General features: G+C 54.8%; 2 protein-coding genes across 2 annotated transcripts; both read left to right on the top strand.

The window, feature by feature from the left end:
* The first annotated feature begins 1,819 nt into the window (after positions 1 to 1,819).
* Wdr18 (WD repeat domain 18) lies at positions 1,820 to 11,296 on the top strand. Its single transcript, XM_021175036.2, has 10 exons — positions 1,820 to 2,064; positions 2,690 to 2,800; positions 7,010 to 7,143; positions 7,298 to 7,439; positions 8,054 to 8,197; positions 8,279 to 8,343; positions 8,418 to 8,542; positions 8,634 to 8,800; positions 9,393 to 9,461; positions 9,544 to 11,296. The coding sequence occupies exons 1-10, from the start codon at positions 1,855 to 1,857 to the stop codon at positions 9,670 to 9,672; spliced, it is 1,296 nt and encodes a 431-aa protein (XP_021030695.1). The 5' UTR covers positions 1,820 to 1,854; the 3' UTR covers positions 9,673 to 11,296.
* A 1,531-nt stretch (positions 11,297 to 12,827) lies between these two features.
* Positions 12,828 to 19,561, top strand: Grin3b (glutamate ionotropic receptor NMDA type subunit 3B). Its single transcript, XM_021174796.2, has 9 exons — positions 12,828 to 13,253; positions 14,790 to 15,382; positions 15,806 to 16,838; positions 18,106 to 18,251; positions 18,333 to 18,448; positions 18,526 to 18,677; positions 18,854 to 19,018; positions 19,095 to 19,162; positions 19,252 to 19,561. The coding sequence occupies exons 1-9, from the start codon at positions 12,828 to 12,830 to the stop codon at positions 19,559 to 19,561; spliced, it is 3,009 nt and encodes a 1,002-aa protein (XP_021030455.1).
* Positions 19,562 to 19,570: the final 9 nt, after the last annotated feature.

A 19,570-nucleotide genomic window follows, 5' to 3' on the forward strand; every position in this document is an offset into this window, starting at 1 on the left:
ACTGTCCCCTCCAACGTTCTCAAATGCAGCTCTACATTCTCCATCCTCCGCCAGACCTGTTTCTGTGCCTCTGGACAGCATCTTGTTCCTGAGTTTCTTGCTCAAAGTGGTGCCTTCTCTTGAGAATCACCTCCCGTGTCCTCCCTGTTCCCCCGCAGCTCGTGCCTGCCATCTTGTGGCCACATTGGGTGGCACGCCTCTCTCGGACTCGTTTCCTCTCTTTCTGGCCTGAGGTCTGAGGTCGCAGGGTCGCCGAGTCCAATGCTTGCACCCCAATGCAACCTTGCTCCCTTCACAGGTCCAACAGCTGCTGTTAGACCCAGCTCACCATCCCACCCTGCGTCCAGCCCTGCCGCCACGGCAGGCGCAGCGCTCTGGCGGCCACATTCCCAGCTGTGGGATTCCACACTTGCATCCTTTGCTAACAGCACATGGAGGGAGGGAGGGGACACTTGGTTTTAGACCTGGCCTATGACCAGCAGCTGTGACCCGAGGCTAAAGGTTGCTTGGCTAGAGATTGACCTTTTGGGTCTACACGGAGTGAACCGAATACAAATTTGAAATTTATGGCTCGAAAGAGGAAAGGCCAAAGAGGCGGCAAATCCATAAAGGGCGTGGGTCGATTGGTAAGAGTTTAATCACCAATTCGCCTCAGCCAGACGTATTATCCTTGATGAGTATGTAGCCTGATTTTACATGCAGTAAGTCACTAACTTCATTTGGTCTAAATAAAGTATAAAAGTCAGTGCTTTATATTTTTGCTATAAAACAAGGCTTAAGAAGTAAACTGGTTTCGGAGGGAAAGCCAGGAAAGGGGACAATATTTGAAATGTAAATAAAGTAAATATCAGAAGAAGAAGAAGAAGAAAGAAGAAAGAAGAAGAAGAAAGAAGAAGAAAGAAGAAGAAGAAGAAAGAAGAAGAAGAAAGAAGAAAGAAGAAGAAGAAGAAGAAGAAGAAGAAGAAGAAGAAGAAGAAGAAGAAGAAAGAAAGAAAGAAAGAAAAGAAAAAGGTGTGTCATCTGAGGCAGGATTAATTGCCAAGAGTCCGAATACAGCCGGGCGTGGTGGCGCACGCCTTTAATCCCAGCACTTGGGAGGCAGAGGCAGACGGATTTCTGAGTTCGAGGCCAGCCTGGTCTACAAAGAGAGTTCCAGGACAGCCAGGGCTACACAGAGAAACCCTGTCTCAAAAACCAAAAAAAAAGAAAAGAAAACAAAATACTCTGAAAGTTTAGATCATTTGAGTCAAACCTAGCAGAAACTATCCAATGAAAATCGCCGGTGGTGGAGGCTCAAGGCCACCCAGCACATAAAGAGACACTGTCTCGGAAAGAAAGAAAAAAAGAAGGAAAGAAAGAAAAGAAAAAAGACAAACCCAGCAAACAGGTAGCAAGAATACCTTCCACTAAACAGAGATAATACGGTGCTGAGCGGCAAGGCACCCCCAGTCTTCTACGCATGTGCAGGAATTCAGTTCCCCCACCACCACCTTGCCCCGCCCCGCCCCGCCCACGAAGGAGCTCGCCCGTGTTCTATAACCTGCATGGCTAGGTCTAGCGTTACGCCTTTCACGCACTGGCTTGTACGCATGTGCAGGTCGTTCGGCTCCGCCCTCTCACCGGCTGCTAGCTCCGCCCCAGAGCCTCGAACTTTGTACGCATGCTCACGTTAGGGCTCCTGGAGCCGGTAAAGCACCAGGCAATCTGCCTCCTCGGCTTGGTGAAGCTACCGCGCATGCGTAGACTTTCCAGTTTGGCCTCTAGGAGGCGCTATGACCGTTCTCGTCGGCCAGGAGCCATCTTGACAGTCTCGCTAAGGATGATGGGATTCGGGGGCGGGACTGGCAGAGCAAGATGGCGGCGCCCATGGAAGTGGTGGTGTGTACTGACTCTGCGGCGCAGCTCTGGAGCTGCGTGGTGTGGGAGCTTCATTCGGGCGCCAACCTGCTCACCTACCGAGGCGGCCAAGCAGGGCTGCGAGGCCTGGCGCTACTCAATGGCGAGTACCTGCTGGCGGCGCAGCAGGGCAAGAACTACATTTGCGCCTGGGAGCTGCAGCGTAAGGTGCGGGGCCTCAGTGTCCGCGGGACAGCCGAGAGTCCTGGGGCGCCGCCAGGGTTGGGGTCCCGGCGACCCTGGGGTGGCTGCCTGACAGGACGTATTCGGAGGCCGAGGGGTTTCCTCCTAGGGGGAGGGCGCTAAGGCGCGCATGCTCAGATGAAGATCGATGGCGAATCCGCTTTTGCACGCTTTATAGTGTTAGGGGCGCTAATTTTGATACAGAAGGGAAAATGGGGTCCGTTAGAGGTCATGCTTTTGGACGGCATGGCAGATCAGAGATCTTGAGGAGCCGCAGGAAGACAGAGACCGACGGCCCGCCCTTTTGTTACCCTCGTAAAGAGTCTTCACAGTCAGGACTGACTGAGGCCTGGGGTCTTACTGGTTCTGATGTTTCTGGAACACAGAGCTTCCTTCTTGTCCGGTAGGATCCCTACTGCTGAGCCCTGACCCTGCCCTTCACTGAGAGGTTCTAGGCAGTGGTTCTAACCCTGAGCCGCACCTCCAACCCCTCACTTGAGCAGTATGTCTCCCCAACCCACTTACTCTTGCTCTCTGTACTAAAAACTTTTCCCTACCGTTGCCTCCGTTCTAATACTCACATAGCTTGTCTTGTATCCTGTGTCCCTAGGATCAGCTCCAACAGAAAATCATGTGTCCTGGGCCTGTCACCTGTCTGACCACAGCACCTAATGGCTTGTATGTCCTGGCAGGAATTGCAGAGAGCATCTACCTGTGGGAGGTGAGAACAGCTTGTCACATGTATGTGTCACTTGGGAATGCTGTAATGCTGGTTGGTGTCCAGTTTTACCTGAGGTAGGCAGGTGGTCTTGGAGATCTTACCCATGACTTCTGAAAACAAAAATGTGACCATGTCTATAGGGTCCTCATTTGTGACTGAAATACAGGACAGTGTTCAGCCTGCTGGTGGCTCTAGTGCTGTCGTGAGCAACCAGGAAAGGAACTTAGAAAAGGGCAGTGACCAGAATCAGGACAGAGGAGGAGGAGGCAGGGACCAGAAGCAGTACAGAGGAGGAGGAGGCAGGGACCAGAAGCAGTGCAGAGGAGGAGGAGGCAGGGACCAGAAGCAGTGCAGAGGAGGAGGAAAGCATTTATTTACGCTTGCGGTTTATATGAGGGAAGTCAGGGCAGGAAGCAGAAAGTCAGTTAACATCCACAGTCAGCAGCAAAGAGAAATGCTCCCGTGATTGACTATACTTGTTGCTCTTGCAGAGGACCTGGGTTCAATTCCCAGCACCCACAGACTGGCTCACAGCCATCCATAACTTCAGTTCTAGAGAACTTGACACCTCTTTTCATCTCAGTAGGCACCAGACTGCCCGCTGCATGCACATACAGGCATGCAGGCAAAATACTCATAAAGGAAATAAACCTGAAAAAGAAAGAAAACTGTCTACTGAATGAGAGAGATGGCTCAGCAGTTAAGAACCTTGGCTGTTCTTTCAGGGGATCCAGGTTTAGTTCCCAGCACTCACATGGCAGCTCACAACTGTCTGTAGCTCCAGGGAATTAAGCACCTTCAAATCTGACCTCTGAGAGTACCCCTAGACCTTCAAAAAAATTTAAAGCCTGGCAGTGGTGGCGCACGCCATTAATCTCAGTCCTTGAGAGGCAGAGGCAGGCGAATTTCTTAGTTTGAGGCCAGCCTGGTCTACAAAGTGAGTTCCAGGACAGCCGGGTGTACACAAAGAAACCCTGTCTCTAAAAACCAGAAAGAAAAAAAAGGAAATTTAATATAAAACTATCCAGGGTCCTGAGAGATGATTCAGTGGTTAAGAGCACCGACTGCTCTTCAAGAGGTCCTGAGTTCAATTCCCAGCAACCACAGTGTCTCACAACCATCTGTAATCCAGTGCCGTCTTCTGGTATCTGAAGACAGCCACAGTGTACTCAAATATATAAAATGAATAAGTAAACTTTCAAAAAAAATAAAGTAAAGCTTACCACAAGCCCCGTGATAGCCAGACCCCCTTGTCTCACAGTCAGGCACAAAGGTACCAGCACCCTGCTTCCCACGGAGCCAGAGGTCCTTCTGCTGGCCCCAGCTGCCTGCCTCTGTGTCGGGACTAGTTAGTAACCCTGGAGAACTGAAGGGTCCAAGCTGTCCTGACTTGGCCTTATGTGGAGGGAAGGTGCCAGCAGCACAGAGCTGAGCTCAGCCATGTTTCTGCTCCTCCTGGCTTCATCTTCCTCCAAACCATGCCAGGACCTGCATGGCATTCTCAGCCCATGATGCTGAAGCTGGCTTGGGCAGAGAGGAAAACCAAAGCCAAGGTTTCACGGCCCCACAGTGTGGCTTGTGCTGCTGTGTACTGAGGGCCCCGTGTCTGAGACGTCCCCTTTATTGTGTGCATATGTACATGCTTTGCATGGGAGTATTTGCATGTAGGCAGCAGGGAACCTTCAGTGGTTGGTCCTTGCCTTCCATCTTGTATAGGACAGGACCCCACTGTCTCCAGTTTCCAAGAATTCTCAGAATGCCATAGTCAATCACTGTAGACTGGAGATCGGAAGCTGGATCTTCACATTGAAGTGGCAACTACATGTCCTTTGATTTTCATTGTCAGTCTTATGTGGCCAGGCTGGTCTTGACCTCATTATGTAACCCTTGACTTCCAGACCCACCTGGTACCACCTCCCCAGTGCTGGGGTGGAGCCCAGCACCGAGCATGTTGGACAGGGACTCAACACTTGCCGTCTCAACCTTTTAAAGCACTCTTTAAACTCTTTTGTTTTTGGTCTTTTTGAGACAGGGTTTCTCTGTTTAGCCCTGGCTGTCCTGGAACTTGATCAGTAGACCAGGCTGGCCTAGAACTAAGGGATCCCTCTGCCTCCGCCTCCGCCTACACCTCTGGAGTCTGCAGCTAAAGATGTGTGCTACTGCTGCCCTGCCTCTCTTGACCTTTTATTTTTTTTTTATTATTTTTTTTTAATTTTTAATATTTTTATTACATATTTTCCTCAGTTACATTTCCAATGCTATCCCAAAAGTCCCCTATAGCGCCCCCCACTTCCCTACCCACCCATTCCCATTCTTTTGGCCCTGGCATTCCCCTATATTGGGGCATATAAAGTTTGCAAGTCCAATGGGCCTCTCTTTCCAGTGATGGCCGACTAGGCCATCTTTCGATACATATGCAGCTAGAGACAAGAGCTCCGGGGTTCTGGTAAGTACATCATGTTGTTCCGACAATAGGGTTGCAGATCCCTTTAGCTCCTTGGGTACTTTCTCTAGCTTCTCCATTGGGAGCCCTGTGATATCTCTCGACCTTTTAAAGCAGACTTTTTTTTTTATTGTATATGAGTATTTGCTTGCGAGTGTGTCTGGTGCCTTTGGAAGCCAGAGGTGTAGGCTTCCCTGGTGGATGTGACCCTCCTTGTGGGTGCTGGGAATCAAACCCAGGTTCTCTGGAAGCACAGCCAGTGCTCTAACCACTGAACTATCTCTCCAGCCCCAGCTTACTTTTTTTTTTTTTTTTTTTTTTTGGTTTTTCGAGACTGGAACTCGCTCTGTAGACCAGGCTAGCCTCAAACTCAGAAATTTGCCTGCCTCTGCCTCGCAAGTGCTAGGATTAAAGGCGTGCGCCAGGGGCTGGTGAGATGGCTCAGTGGGTAAGAGCACCCGACTGCTCTTCTGAAGGTCCAGAGTTCTAATCCCAGCAACCACATGGTGGCTCACAACCATCCGTAACAAGATCTGGCGCCCTCTTCTGGAGTGTCTGAAGACAGCTATAGTGTACTTACATATAATAAATAAATAAATCTTTTAAAAAAAAAAAAAAAAAAAAAGGCGTGCGCCACCACCGCCCGGCTCCCAGCTTACTTTCTTATGTGACCCAGGACAACCTTCCCAGGCTGGTACCATTCATAGGTGGAGTGCCCAGGTTAAACATTTAATTAAGACACTGGCCCACAGGACGGCCTGGTGGCAGCAGTTTCTCACTTGAGGTTCCTTCTCCAGGTGACTCTTGTCTAGCTTGGTGCCTCCTCTTGATGAAAGGCTGGCTGGCTTCTGCTCCACCGTGTGTCTCTATAAAGATTTCTGATGGCCACCAAGGGGTACTGCCCAGCTCACAGGTTCTTGGGCTAAGGCTGATATGGGAATTGTCCCTTTCTCTGGGGTGGGGTGCTCACAAAGGACCCGTAAGTCTCAGCATCTGTGTGGCACCCAGGAGCCTCTTGGGCCTAAGGTTCTGCTGACAATTGTGGCCCACACTTCCTTGGAGATGTAAGCGTGTAGGTAGCCATGTTGTCTTTCCCCACCCTTAGTCAACCCAGACACCCAACAGAAACTCACCCCCCCTGGGCCTAGAACCCAACCTTTCCCCAATGCAGGCCTGGGCTTACCACACTGTCCCTTCTGCAGCCCCTAGGCCTCCCCCTGTTGCCCGTTGGGATGTCTAGATGCCAGCCTTAGCTAGCTCTTCCGCAGCATCGAGCGGCGTCTGTGCTGACCAAGAGTGAGAACCTGTAGTCCTCAGCCTCCATGCAGGCTGGGGGGACCCTGAGCCAATTCCAGAAGTTTTGCACCCCCATAATGGGGTCCTGTAGCTTCTCATAGCCCAGTGCCCCGCCCCTTGACGGCATGGGGTGCGCACAGTCAAACTTCCTGCGTCCTGCCTCTACAAGTGGCCCTGACCCTGTGGCAAACTAGACATGGGACACCATTTTAACCCACATGGCCTCAGCCTCCCAAGTAGTGGGAGGACACCGCCATCATTGCCCCTCTGTGTGCTGAGCTGGAGGCTCACACATTTCGAGCCAGCAGGGGCTTCTTCTGGGGACAGGGTGGAGTCCCATTATTGTCAGACACTGAGGACACAGCCAGAGCTGGCCAGTTGCGCAGTGATGAGGGCCTGTGGCCGATGGGGTTCTTATGGGTTGGCATATTCTGTGTTGCCTCTGAGCATTGGCACCCGGCCTCTCACAGGTCTGCACCGGGAACCTCCTGGTCATCCTGAGCCGGCACTACCAGGACGTGGCCTGCCTGAAGTTTACAGGGGATGGCAGCCATTTTGTCTCCGCGGGCAAGGACTGCCTGGCGCTGGCCTGGAGCCTCTGCAGGTAGGGCATGTGCCAGTGATCTACCCAGAAAGGCTATGTATGGAGGTCTCAGGGCAGGCAATAGGCTGGGGACTACTGGGGTATCCCATTCTTGGCGGCTTGGGGAGGCAGGCCAGGGGCTTTCCACGTGGCCTCACTGCTGTTGTGTGCCCAGTGTGCTACAGGCAGACCCATCCAGGATCCTTGCCCCAAGACATGTCTGGTCCCAGCACACGCTCCCGATCACAGACCTGCACTGCGGCTTCGGAGGCCCCATGGCCCGGGTGGCCACCGCTTCATTGGACCAGACCGTGAAGGTAGCATCCCCAGCCTCGGCCCATGAATTCCTGGCAGCCACTGGATCTCAGCTAGGAGGGAGGGAGACTGGCATCTCCCTTGCCTTGGCTGTTTGGGCTCCAGACAGCCCATAATCCCTATGCCCGACCAAGGACACCCAGAGATGGACTGTCCAGCCTGTCTGCTGGAAATTCCCACTCGTCCACGCCTCAGTGGCCAGATGCCCTTGAGTGTGTAGAGTTGTTTGTTTGTTATTGGCACAGTGTGAGAGATGGAACCCAGGCCCTGCATCTGCTAGACCAGTGCTCTACCTGAGCCTGGCCTCAGCCCTCTTTTATCTTCTAGTTTTAGACAGTTTTTTGCTTGTTTTTTGAGACTGTCTCATTGTGTGGCCACAGCTTGCCTGGAACTTGGTGTGTAAACCAGATTGGCTAGGGATTCACAGACCCCTTGCCTCTCTCTGCCCAGGAGCACAGGGATTGAGGGCAGGATTGGAGACATATTCCCTGGCTGGGTGTGGGGGTTCAGAGGCTGGTAGCATGGGCATGATGGTGCGATGGCCCCCATGCCTCCTGGCCCCCCTACTTGGCTGTGTGCCTGGATGTCCACAGCTCCAGGCTTCCCATTCCTGCAGCTCTGGGCCATCTCCTCGGGGGACCTGCTGCTGTCTGTCTTGTTTGACATGGGCATCACGTCTGTGACCATGGACCTGGCGGAGCACCACATATTCTGTGGAGGCAGTGATGGCTCCATCTTCCAGGTGGACCTGTGCAGCTGGGTGAGTGGCCCTGTGGGACTGAGGGAGCCCACAGTCCTTTGCCCTACATCCCAGGCACTTAACGACCTCTCTCCACCCCAGCCCGGACTGAGGGAGCACAGCTTCCAGCCTGAGCAGAACACAGGGAAGGTCTTCAGAGGACACAGGTAGTCACCTCAGGAGCTGGGGTCAGCACAGTCCCCACACCGTGAAGCACCTAACCCCCGTCCTCCTCTCCCAGGAACCAAGTGACATGCCTGTCGGTGTCAACAGACGGCAGTGTTCTGCTCTCCGGCTCCCACGATGAATCAGTGCGGCTGTGGGACATAAAGAGCAAGCAGTGCTTGCGCACAGTCACCCTCAAAGGTGTGCCCAAGGCCAGCGTGGCCACACAGGGACAAGGCAGGGCCCTGTCCTGCCAGCCAGGCCCCTGATGTTGTGTTATTGTGTCCTTCAGGCCCAGTGACCAATGCAGCCATCATTCTGGCCCCACCCAGCATGCTGAACCCTGAATTCAGGCCCAGCCTGCCCCTGCCCCACTTCAACAAGCACCTGCTGGGGGCTGAGCATGGAGATGAAGCCCAGGGTGGGGGCCTGCGCCTGCAGCTAGGGCTCCACCTGCAGGTAGGACCCACAGCCACTCTTCGAGAACAATCCATACTCAAGAGTTCCTCCTGCTGCTGCTGGTGTGCCTGTCTGGCATCAACAGCTTCTGAACCCTTGCTACCCAGGTCACTGGCACCCACTGCTGCTCTTGCCATCCGTCCCCACAACATATGCCTATCTGAAGGTGCACTGTGTCAGCCTAAAAGGTCAGCTGACTTGTCACATTGCTCTCAGTGAGTGGTCAGAGAGAGAGTCAGGGCAGCCTGAGGTCAGGAGACACCTCACCAGGAAGGGGCTTCTACCCAGTGTCCTCAGTGCTGCCCCTGGGGCTCTGACCCAGGTCTGTGCCACTCCACAGTGGCAGGCTCTTTCACAGAAGGTGACAGACAGGGTGAGGGTCTAGGGTCCAAGAAGCTCAGCAGTCATGCCCCACCCCTGCAGTCCTACTGCTGGATCTGGGCATTGGCCCAACCTGCCTTATGCTCTGCAGTCTTCTTGGCCTGGATCTTACAGGTCCCCACGTGGCCCTCAGCCCTGGACTCTGGTCCTGTGGTGGAGGCTGGGTCCTCTGAGGGCAGGGAACAGCGGGGGTGACCATGCTACTTTACAGGGCAAAGAGCCTAGCTACTTGGAGCGTCTAGAACAGCTGCAGGCAGTGTTGTCCAGCTACCTGGAGAAGGTAAGCAGGGCTAGTCCTGGTTTTGGGCAGGTCCAGGGTAGGCGGACAGGAACAGCCCCACCCACGGCCCCTCTCTCCACAGAACATGCTAGGCAGCCAGATTCTGCCAGCACGTGTGTTTGATCTGGAGGAGGAGGTGCGTAGCCTGCGCAAGATCAACAGGGACCTGTTCGACTTCTCCACGCGCATCATCACACGGCCCTCCAAGTGAGATGTGCCGGACCGCTGCCACACAAACACTTGCCACGGGGCTGTGATCTAGTGTTTTAACAAAGGATGGACTAAAGGATGGACAATTCTTAAATTGTGCGCCTTGGTTGTTCTGTCCCTGGCTGGGCTGGGGCTTGGTTGAAAGGCCTCAGGCCTGGGGGATGGGGTGCAGTGAGTGGGGGGCTGACTGCAGAGTCCCCATTCATGAGGGCCAATCAGGCAGCAATCAGTCCTTCACAGCTGTCCAAAGCTCAGTGTCCACATCGTGTCCTGGGGCTACCTCAAATCCAGCCCAAATACGAACAGAACCTTCCAGAAAGCTGCCTGCAACTGACAGCCCTGCTTAACTATCCAGAAGATCTGTGATTTATCAGAGCTGTTACCACTGCAACTCAGAAGAGCAGTGCCCTCAGGTGGCAGGATGTGAGCCTACCCTGGGGGGCCAAAGCCTCCTATGACAAGGGCCTCCCCATACTTTCCTTCCCTTCCACCCTGGCCCCTCCCCCAGCCCCCTGCTGCTCCCTCAGGGAAGGTCTGGAGAGAGACAAGAAGGTATGCACTCCACCAGCCATGGGTCCCCAGCACCCAACCAAAGGCCTCTGGAGGTCTCTTGAGACTGGGGTGTTCATTATACTCCTAATTATGACTCAGATTCTGGCTAGGGACAGTGACAGATGTTGTGTGGAGCCATAAATTGCCACCCAAATATTGGGTCCCCACCTGCTGTGGCTGGACTGAGACCAACTGCCTGTACTTCCCCCATCCAAGCCAGGACCTCACTAGCCCAGGCTGGCTTGGAAGGCAGGGTCCCCCTGCAGATCTGCTTCATCTGTCCCAGCCTCCTTACTAAGCCTTGCTGTATTCCCTCATTTGTCTGCCTCAGCTTCCCCTTACTGACTGGGGATTCAGCCTATGTAAATACTAGGCTGGCTCAATGCCAAGCAAGATCTAAGTCCCCAGTCTCCTGAGCAATGGGGCAGCCTGCACCAAGCCCCCATAGACTTCCTCGGGTGACAGGAGTCGGGCAGTGTAGACCAGCACAGCCCTAGTCCCCGTGGGAGGGAAGTGGATGCTGTGTGGTCCAGCCATCAAGTACGGAGGAACCTTGAGAACAGAGGCCACTGAAGGGTTCCATGGCAGGAAATGTCTGGAACAGTACTCGTGGGGGTAAATTCACATTTGTGAGACTTGCTTTCCCACTCCCCAAAACGACCTTACAGGAACTGCTTGTCATTCAGCTGCAGTGGAAGGTGCCACTCGGCCCTTCTGTTAGGAGTGATAGTGAGTCCTGACAGGCCTGCAGTCCAGCTGTCTCATGTCCAGTGAGTGGAATAGAGCCAGCACCCAGGACTGTTTGGTGACCTGCTGAAAGAGTGCCAGGTGACAGTATGGACAAAAAGGAGATGTCAGAGGAAGGGGATCTAAGGCTGGCAACATCTCGGCTTCAGGAAGAGCGCCCTGAGGATCTCTGAAGTGGTTGGTGACAATGGCAACTAGGACAGACTAGCCCCAGACTGGAACCCTGAAGGACCCCTAGCCTGATGTCCTTTGGATCCCTGGCCAGGTGCCTAGACAGCCTGCCATCTTGAGCCAAGCCATCTCATTAAAAACCGGCTCAAAGTGCAGTCCGTCTTGCTGGCTTTATTTGCTTGATGGATGTTTTTTTGGTTTGGTTTTTTTGCTTTGCAGGGAGAGTGAGGTTGGGGGTGGGGGGAGCTGACCAAGTGTAAATTCATTCATTCATCAGGGCTGAGTGTTCCCTGCAGGCATCTGCAGTGCAGGATTTTGGGGGAATGCCACATCTTCCAGAGCATCTTCCAGAGCGTCTGTGAGGACAGTCCTCAGAATTCCCAGCAGGAGCCTCCTGGCTGGGGAAGCCTCTGTTCCCTGATCTACAGGCCACGTTACAAGTGAACCCTGAGTCAGTTGAGTTGGGGGACCTGGACAACTGGGAGCTGTAGAAGGTTCCAGAACAGTTATAGAGTGCCTATTGTAATGCAAGCCCTGAGACCCAGGAGGGCAGCGTCTGCCCTTGTGCTCACTGAACTGACAGGGGCAGTGGTCACTAAATGAGTCCGTAGGAAGTCGAGCACATGAGAGGGATGTGATGCACGGTCTGGGTGGCCGTGGTTTTCAGCAGGACATTTGATCCTGGGTTTTGAAGGGTGAAGAAGAGTTCTGGAAAGCAGAAAGATTTCTCCATGGTTGGTTCAGACTGCTTTTGTAAAGAACTCGATTTGGTTCCTAGCAACACTGAGTGGCTCATATCCAGCACCAGGGAACTCTGTGATCTCGAGAGCAGTGGTTTCACAGGCATGGGGGCGCGCACGCTCGTGCACGCACAACCCCAGCCCTCCAGATGCAGAGACCGATGGCTCTCTCTAAAGAGTTCAGGGTCAGCCTGGTCTAAATAAGGAGTTCAGACCAGTCAGGGCTATGTAATAAAACCCTGTCTCAGAAGAATGCTGCTGCTACTTTTGTTGGTGTTGGTGTTGGTGGTAAATATTTTAAAAGAGAAAGAAGCCGGCGGTGGTGGCGCACGCCTTTGATCCCAGCACTTGTGAGGCAGAGGCAGGTGGATTTCTGAGTTCGAAGCCAGTCTGGTCTATAGAGTGAGTTCCGGGACAGCCAGGGTTGCACAGAGAAACCCTGTCTCGAGAAAAAAAAAAAAGAGAACGAAAACCAAACACGATGGTTCAGTGGGTAAAGATGTTTGCTGTCAAGTCTGATGGCCCCGATCTGATCAGCAAGACCCACAGGAGAGAAGAAATCTCCAAAAACTGTCCCCGTGTGGGGAGTGTTTCCCCAACAAACACAAGATATAAATACATGTGCTTTTTTTTCTTCTTCTTCTTTCTTTTTAAGTTTGTGATTCAATATTGTTGCCCGGGTTGGAGGACAGGAGATCTATCCTACAGATTTCTATCAGATGTGCCTGCCTCACTTCCCCCCGGGCTGCACACAGTGTTGTACTGGCCACAGACTGCTCTGGGAGCTTCAGTCTGGGCAGTGGAAGGCATCACCCAACTCTGCCCTGCGTGGCACAGTAAACCTAGGCAGTGGCCCAGCTCCTCCTTCTGTGGCAGGAGGAACAAGAGCGGGGCTGGTTGGGGTGTCTCCTTCCCCTCGCACAGCACAGTGGTAACTTCCATCGGGATGGAGTCTGTGCGGATGCTGTGGCTCAGCCTGGCCCTGGCGCTGGCGCGAGGGTCCTGGGTGGTGCGCGGTCACCCTCAGCCCTGCGGGGTTCCCACGCGCGCCGGGGCCTCCGTGCGCCTGGCTGCGCTCCTACCCCGGGCGCCCGCCGCCCGCGCCCGCGTCCTAGCCGCCCTGGCCACCCCTCCGCCGGGGCTGCCGCACAACCTGAGTCTGGAGCTAGTGGCCGTCGCGTCCCCAACCCGGGACCCCGCGTCGCTGGCTCGAGGTCTGTGCCAGGTTCTGGCACCGCCCGGCGTGGTGGCCTCTATAACCTTTCCCGAGGCGCGGCCTGAGCTACGGCTACTGCAGTTCCTGGCAGCTGCCACAGAGACCCCGGTGCTGAGCGTCCTACGGAGGGAGGTGCGCGCGCCCCTCGGAGCCCCGGTACGCGGAGAGCGCGGGAAACCCTGGGGGCGGGGGACGGGGAAGCTAAGGAACCCCACACTTCTCCAATCAGGAGATGGAAAGGACCCCTGTCCCAGCCCTTCCCTCTCAAGATGCCTTAACATGCCTTGGCTAGAACAGTATGCCACTCTCCTCTTCCTGGGCTTGGACAGTGTGGGAAATCCTTCCAGAAACCCCACCTTTCCCTCCTTAAAAGCCAGACAACTCCTTACTCAGAGCTTTGTGGTGGCCTTGAGTTTCAGGGCAGAACAAGTCATCCCTGTACTTGGTATGTCTCTGTCTCTCTCTCTGTCTTCTCTCTCTCTGTCTTCTCTCTCTCTCTCTCTCTCTCTCTCTCTCTCTCTCTCTCTCTCTCTCTCTCTCTCTCTCTCTCTCTCTCTCTCTCTCTCTCTCTCTCTCTCTCTGATGTTTTAAGACAGTCTCTCACCAGACTTGCCTAAACCCAGAGATCCACCTGCCTCTGTCTTCCTAGCACTGGGATTAAAGGTGTGTGACATTACACCCAACTGGGTTGTTACCAAGGCAGGCCAGCAAAAGGTCCCACCCAGGGACCTGGGACACAGGAGACCTCAGGTCTTCCTCCATAACCTGTCATGAGGTTGCATTCAGGGAGACCCTAGCCCCAGAGGAGCATTAATGACCTATGTCTTGGTATCCCTAAGGCCTCCTGGGTCTGGTGGGAAACTCCAGACCCAAGCTGACAATGACCCCTGCTTCCTGACCTGTGAGCAGCACCTGTGTGTGCTGCCAGCTTTTGAGCCAGTCTTGTCTCCTCTGGGATTAGCCTGGCCTCCCTACACAGAGCTGTGGCATCCTCAGTACTTGTGCTGCCAGGCAGCACCCTGTGGTTTTTAGGTGTCTTGGACTGTCTTGTATTCCAAATATGCAACCCAACCCCAGCCCCAGAACTTTCTGAATGTGCTGACTACCAAGGGGACTGCTGGGGAGGTGGCCAGAGCTAGGTCAGAACTTAAGAGGAGTAAGCTCTGGAGATGTGCAAGGCTCTCCCTGAAAAATGGCAGCAAGGACTCCATAAAGGAGAGCCAACAGAGCTGGGTTTTGAAGGATGCATAGGAGGTGGTTGGCATAGAGAAGACTGCTATATTCAAATAAAGTAAAATAAGGGAGGGCTGGGCTCACCGTTCCTTTGGTAAAGTGCATGTCTAGCATGTGGAAGGCCTGCATCCCAATCCCAGCATGGCATAAACTGGAAGTAGTTAGTCGGACACACTTGTCATCCTGACATTCAGAAGGCAGAGGCAAAAGAACCTAGCAGGTCAAGGTTACATAGTTACTTAGTTACATAGCAAGTTCAGGACCAACCTGAGCAACATAATACTTAAAAAAAAAAAAAAAAAAAGGAGGGTACTGGGGAGCCACTGAACACCAGTGAGCTAAAGGTGAGACAAGATAACACCCAGCTCTCAAGAACAATGTAGATTCCTTATCAGGGTGGGGTGGGTGGAGCTGTGGATACAGAGGTGGACAGCCCTGACCAGGACCACCTCTTCCCAGACTCCGTTCCACCTGCAGCTGGACTGGGCTAGTCCCCTGGAGACCATCCTGGATGTGCTGGTGTCCCTGGTACGGGCACACGCCTGGGAGGACATTGCTCTAGTGCTCTGCCGTGTCCGGGATCCCAGTGGCCTGGTGACACTCTGGACCAGCCATGCTAGCCAGGCTCCAAAGTTTGTGCTGGACCTGAGCCGACTGGACAGCAGGAATGACAGCCTTCGGGCTGCACTGGCCCTCCTGGGGACGCTGGAAGGAGGGGGAACCCCCGTGTCTGCAGCCATCCTCCTGGGCTGCAGCACTGCCCATGCACATGAGGTCCTAGAGGCGGCACCACCGGGTCCCCAGTGGCTGCTGGGCACACCACTGCCTGCTGAGGCACTGCCCACAACCGGTCTGCCCCCAGGGGTGCTGGTGCTGGGGGAAACCGGGCAGCCTTCCCTGGAAGCTGCCGTCCACGACATGGTGGAGCTTGTGGCTCGGGCACTCAGCAGCATGGCCCTCGTGCACCCAGAGCGGGCCCTGCTTCCAGGGGTGGTAAATTGTGAGGACCTGAAAACGGGCAGCTCTGAGTCAACAGCACGCACCTTGGCTCGGTGAGTAGGGAAAAGCCTAGGGGAAGGTGTCCAGACCCAGAGCCTGACAGGGTCCTGTGTGTCAGGCCATGAGAGTGATGGAGTGATCGGGAGTGGGTGTCCCAGTAGGAACAGAACTTAGAGGGTTGGATGGCTGTCCCTCCATCCTCAAGACTAGATCTCCCATGGGTTCCAGGCAGGTATTTATCAATGGAGGGGCAGTTCTCTCAGAATTGAGACAATTCTTTTATCCTTTTTTTTTTTTTTTTTTGGTTTTTCGAGACAGGGTTTCTCTGTAGCCCTGGCTGTCCTGGAACTCACTTTGTAGACCAGGCTGGCCTCGAACTCAGAAATCCACCTGCCTCTGCCTCCCAAGTGCTGGATGGAATTAAAGGCATGTGCCACCACACCCGGCTGAGACAATTCTTATATTCTATATTCCAGGTTTCTGGGCAACACCTCATTTCAGGGCCGCACAGGGGCTGTGTGGGTGGCAGGCTCCTCTCAGGTGCATGTGTCTCGGCATTTCAAGGTATGGAGCTTACGCAGGGACCCGCTGGGTGCCCCAGCCTGGGCAACAGTAGGCAGCTGGCAGGATGGACAGCTGGACTTCCAGCCAGGGGCGGCTGCTCTCCGAGTTCCATCTCCATCTGGCACCCAGGCCCGGCCCAAACTGCGAGTGGTAACTCTGGTGGAACACCCATTTGTGTTCACCAGGGAATCTGATGAAGATGGGCAGTGCCCGGCTGGGCAGCTGTGTCTAGACCCAGGCACCAATGACTCGGCCAGGCTGGACGCACTCTTCACTGCATTGGAGAATGGCTCCGTGCCTCGCACCCTGAGAAGATGCTGCTATGGCTACTGCATTGACCTGCTGGAGCGGCTGGCCGAGGATCTGGCCTTTGACTTTGAGCTCTATATTGTGGGGGATGGCAAGTACGGGGCCCTGCGTGATGGACGCTGGACAGGCCTGGTGGGTGACCTGCTGGCCGGTCGGGCACACATGGCCGTGACCAGCTTCAGTATCAACTCGGCTCGCTCCCAGGTGGTGGATTTCACCAGCCCTTTCTTCTCCACCAGCCTGGGCATCATGGTACGCACTCGAGATACAGCCTCACCCATCGGGGCTTTCATGTGGCCCCTGCACTGGTCCATGTGGGTGGGCGTGTTTGCTGCCCTGCACCTCACAGCGCTCTTCCTTACCCTGTACGAATGGCGGAGTCCCTACGGGCTCACGCCACGCGGCCGCAACCGTGGTACTGTCTTCTCCTACTCCTCTGCTCTCAACCTCTGCTACGCCATTCTCTTCGGACGCACTGTCTCCAGTAAGACACCCAAGTGTCCTACCGGACGCTTCCTCATGAACCTCTGGGCAATCTTCTGCCTGCTGGTGCTATCCAGTTACACAGCCAACCTGGCAGCTGTTATGGTTGGGGACAAGACCTTTGAGGAGCTGTCTGGAATCCATGATCCCAAGGTGAGGGCTGGGAAACCTAAGGGTTTAGAGCTATGGTCAGGACGGGGTGGACACTCGGCTCAGTGTGGACAGTACCATCTCCCACCCATTCTCTTCTCATCGAGAGACTCATTAACTTAAGTGAAGCGCTGGCATGAAACCATAGCCCTGCCCCTGCCCCATCCCAAGAACTTCTCTATTTTTGCCACACCCCCAGCTCCAATCATGACCATACCCCCATTCTTTTTTTTTTTTTTTTTTGGTTTTTCTTGGCAGGATTTCTCTGTATAATCCTGGCTGTCCTAGAACTCACTTTGTAGACCAAGCTGGCCTCGAACTCAGAAATCCGCCTGCCTCTGCCTCCCGAGTGCTGGGATTAAAGGCATGCGCCACCACGCCCAGCTCCACACCCCCATTTTTTTTTTTTTTTTTTTTTTTTTTGAGACAGGGTTTCTCTGTCTGTGTAGTCCTGGCTGTCCTGGAACTCACTCTGTAGCTCTGTAGACCAGGCTGGCCTCAAACTCAGAAATCTGCCTGCCTCTGCCTCCCAAGTGCTGGGATTAAAGGCGTGCGCCACCACTGCCCGGCCACACCCCCATTCTTTTTTTTTTTTTTTTAAAGATTTATTTATTGATTATATGTAAGTACACTGTAGCTGTCTTCAGACGCTGGGATTTGATCTCTGGACCTTTGGAAGAGCAGTCGGGTGCTCTTACCCACTGAGCCATCTCACCAGCCCCCACACCCCCATTCTTAAGCACAGATGTCTTAGCTCAGTTTGTAGACCAGGTTGGCCTCAGACTCACAGAGACCCGACTGGCTCTGCTTCCTGAGTGCTGGAATTCACCACGACTGGCCTAAGCAATTAGCCTTCAGCCTGGAAACCACCAGATCCCACTGCAGGGTTGGCAGGCTGAAGCACATTCGGATTTATTTCCCCCTTTTATGTTTTCTGGAGTTCGTGGTATTTCCACAGCAACTTCCCTCCTAGGGATCTAGCTGCTCATGTCCTGTTGACCGCCCCCTCCCCCCCAGCCTTGTGTCCCTTGCAACTGGGTGCTGCCTAATGCTCTAGATACCATAAGTGGTTGATGGCTGTGGCCAGGTGAGGACTGGGGGCAGGAGGGGGGCCAGGGGGATAAGAGCAGAAGAAACTGGTATCTCTGGGGTTCTCAAGTAGAATATTTGCAGGTTACTGAATCTGAGCTCAGTGCAAGGTCCCTGCAGGTGGTCACATGCAGGCCCTGGTGGGGATGTGGGCTGCAGGCTGAGCATGCCTCCCCTACAGCTGCACCACCCTTCCCAAGGCTTCCGCTTTGGCACCGTGTGGGAGAGCAGCGCGGAGGCCTACATCAAGGCGAGCTTCCCCGAGATGCACGCACACATGCGTCGCCACAGCGCACCTACCACTCCACACGGAGTGGCCATGCTCACGTGAGTCTGTGGGTACCGTGCAACTTCGGAGGGCCAAGTGCTTCTCAGACCCTATTGACCTTGCCTGGTCCTGCCCCACAGGAGCGACCCGCCCAAGCTCAACGCCTTCATCATGGATAAGTCGCTACTGGATTACGAGGTGTCCATAGATGCGGACTGCAAGCTGCTCACTGTGGGCAAACCCTTTGCGATCGAGGGTGAGTGCGTGGTGGGGCTCCGGGGATCGCAGCTGTAGGTGCCCGCAGCTTTAGTGGAGCCCTCTCAATCTCCGCAGGCTACGGCATAGGGCTGCCCCAAAATTCGCCGCTCACCTCCAACCTGTCAGAGTTCATCAGTAGGTACAAGTCCTCAGGCTTCATTGATCTGCTCCACGACAAGTGGTACAAGATGGTGCCTTGCGGGAAGCGGGTGTTCGCCGTGACGGAGGTGGGCAGGCGCCCGAGACACAGGGTGGGGAGCCCAGGCTATGCTTGCATGCATTCTTGCTCGCCCTAAACAACCCCAGCTCCAGCGTCCCTTCCTTCAAGAGATCTCCCTAGCTGCTGGATGGGATGGGGTGTCCTCATCCCGACGCTGTGTGGGGATTTTCTTGCCATTCACAGACGCTGCAGATGGGGGTCTACCACTTGTCAGGGTTGTTTGTCCTGCTGTGCCTCGGGCTGGGCAGCGCGCTTCTCACCTCGCTGGGTGAGCACGTCTTCTACCGCCTGGTGCTGCCGCGCATCCGCAGGGGCAATAAGCTGCAGTATTGGCTTCACACGAGCCAGGTGAGGAGGCAAGACAAGGTAGGGCGGGGTGGAGGGCACCTCAGGAGCCTACCCAAACACCTGTCTGTGCCCCTAGAAGATCCACCGAGCCCTCAACACAGGGCCACCAGAGGGGCAACAGGAGAGGGTAGAGCAGGAGCGCAGGTGAGCGCGGGGCGGGGCGGGGCGGGGCGGAGCGGGGTCCCAGGCTTAGCGGGCAGACAGGCTGTACTGCCTCCTCCTCTCCGTCCTAGCGGCCCCAAGGAGGAGCAACCTGCAGCTGACGGTGCGGGGCGCTGGAGGCGGGTGCGCCGGGCCGTGGAAAGGGAACGGCGCGTGCGTTTCCTGCTGGAACCTGGGGAGGCTGGTGGGGACCGTCCATGGCTCTGCTCTAATGGGCCTAGGCTGCAAGCAGAACTGCGGGAGCTGGAGCTGCGCATTGAGGCTGCACGGGAGCGGTTGCGCAGTGCGCTGCTGCGGCGAGGGGAACTGCGGGCCCAGCTTGGGGATGGCACCCGACTCAGGCCACTGCGCCTGCTGCATGCAGCGCCCGCCGAGAGCTGAGGAACGACA

This window comes from Mus caroli, unplaced genomic scaffold (genome assembly GCF_978045245.1).
Source record: "Mus caroli unplaced genomic scaffold, Mus_caroli_1 scaffold_9, whole genome shotgun sequence".
Taxonomy (NCBI): domain Eukaryota; kingdom Metazoa; phylum Chordata; class Mammalia; order Rodentia; family Muridae; genus Mus; species Mus caroli.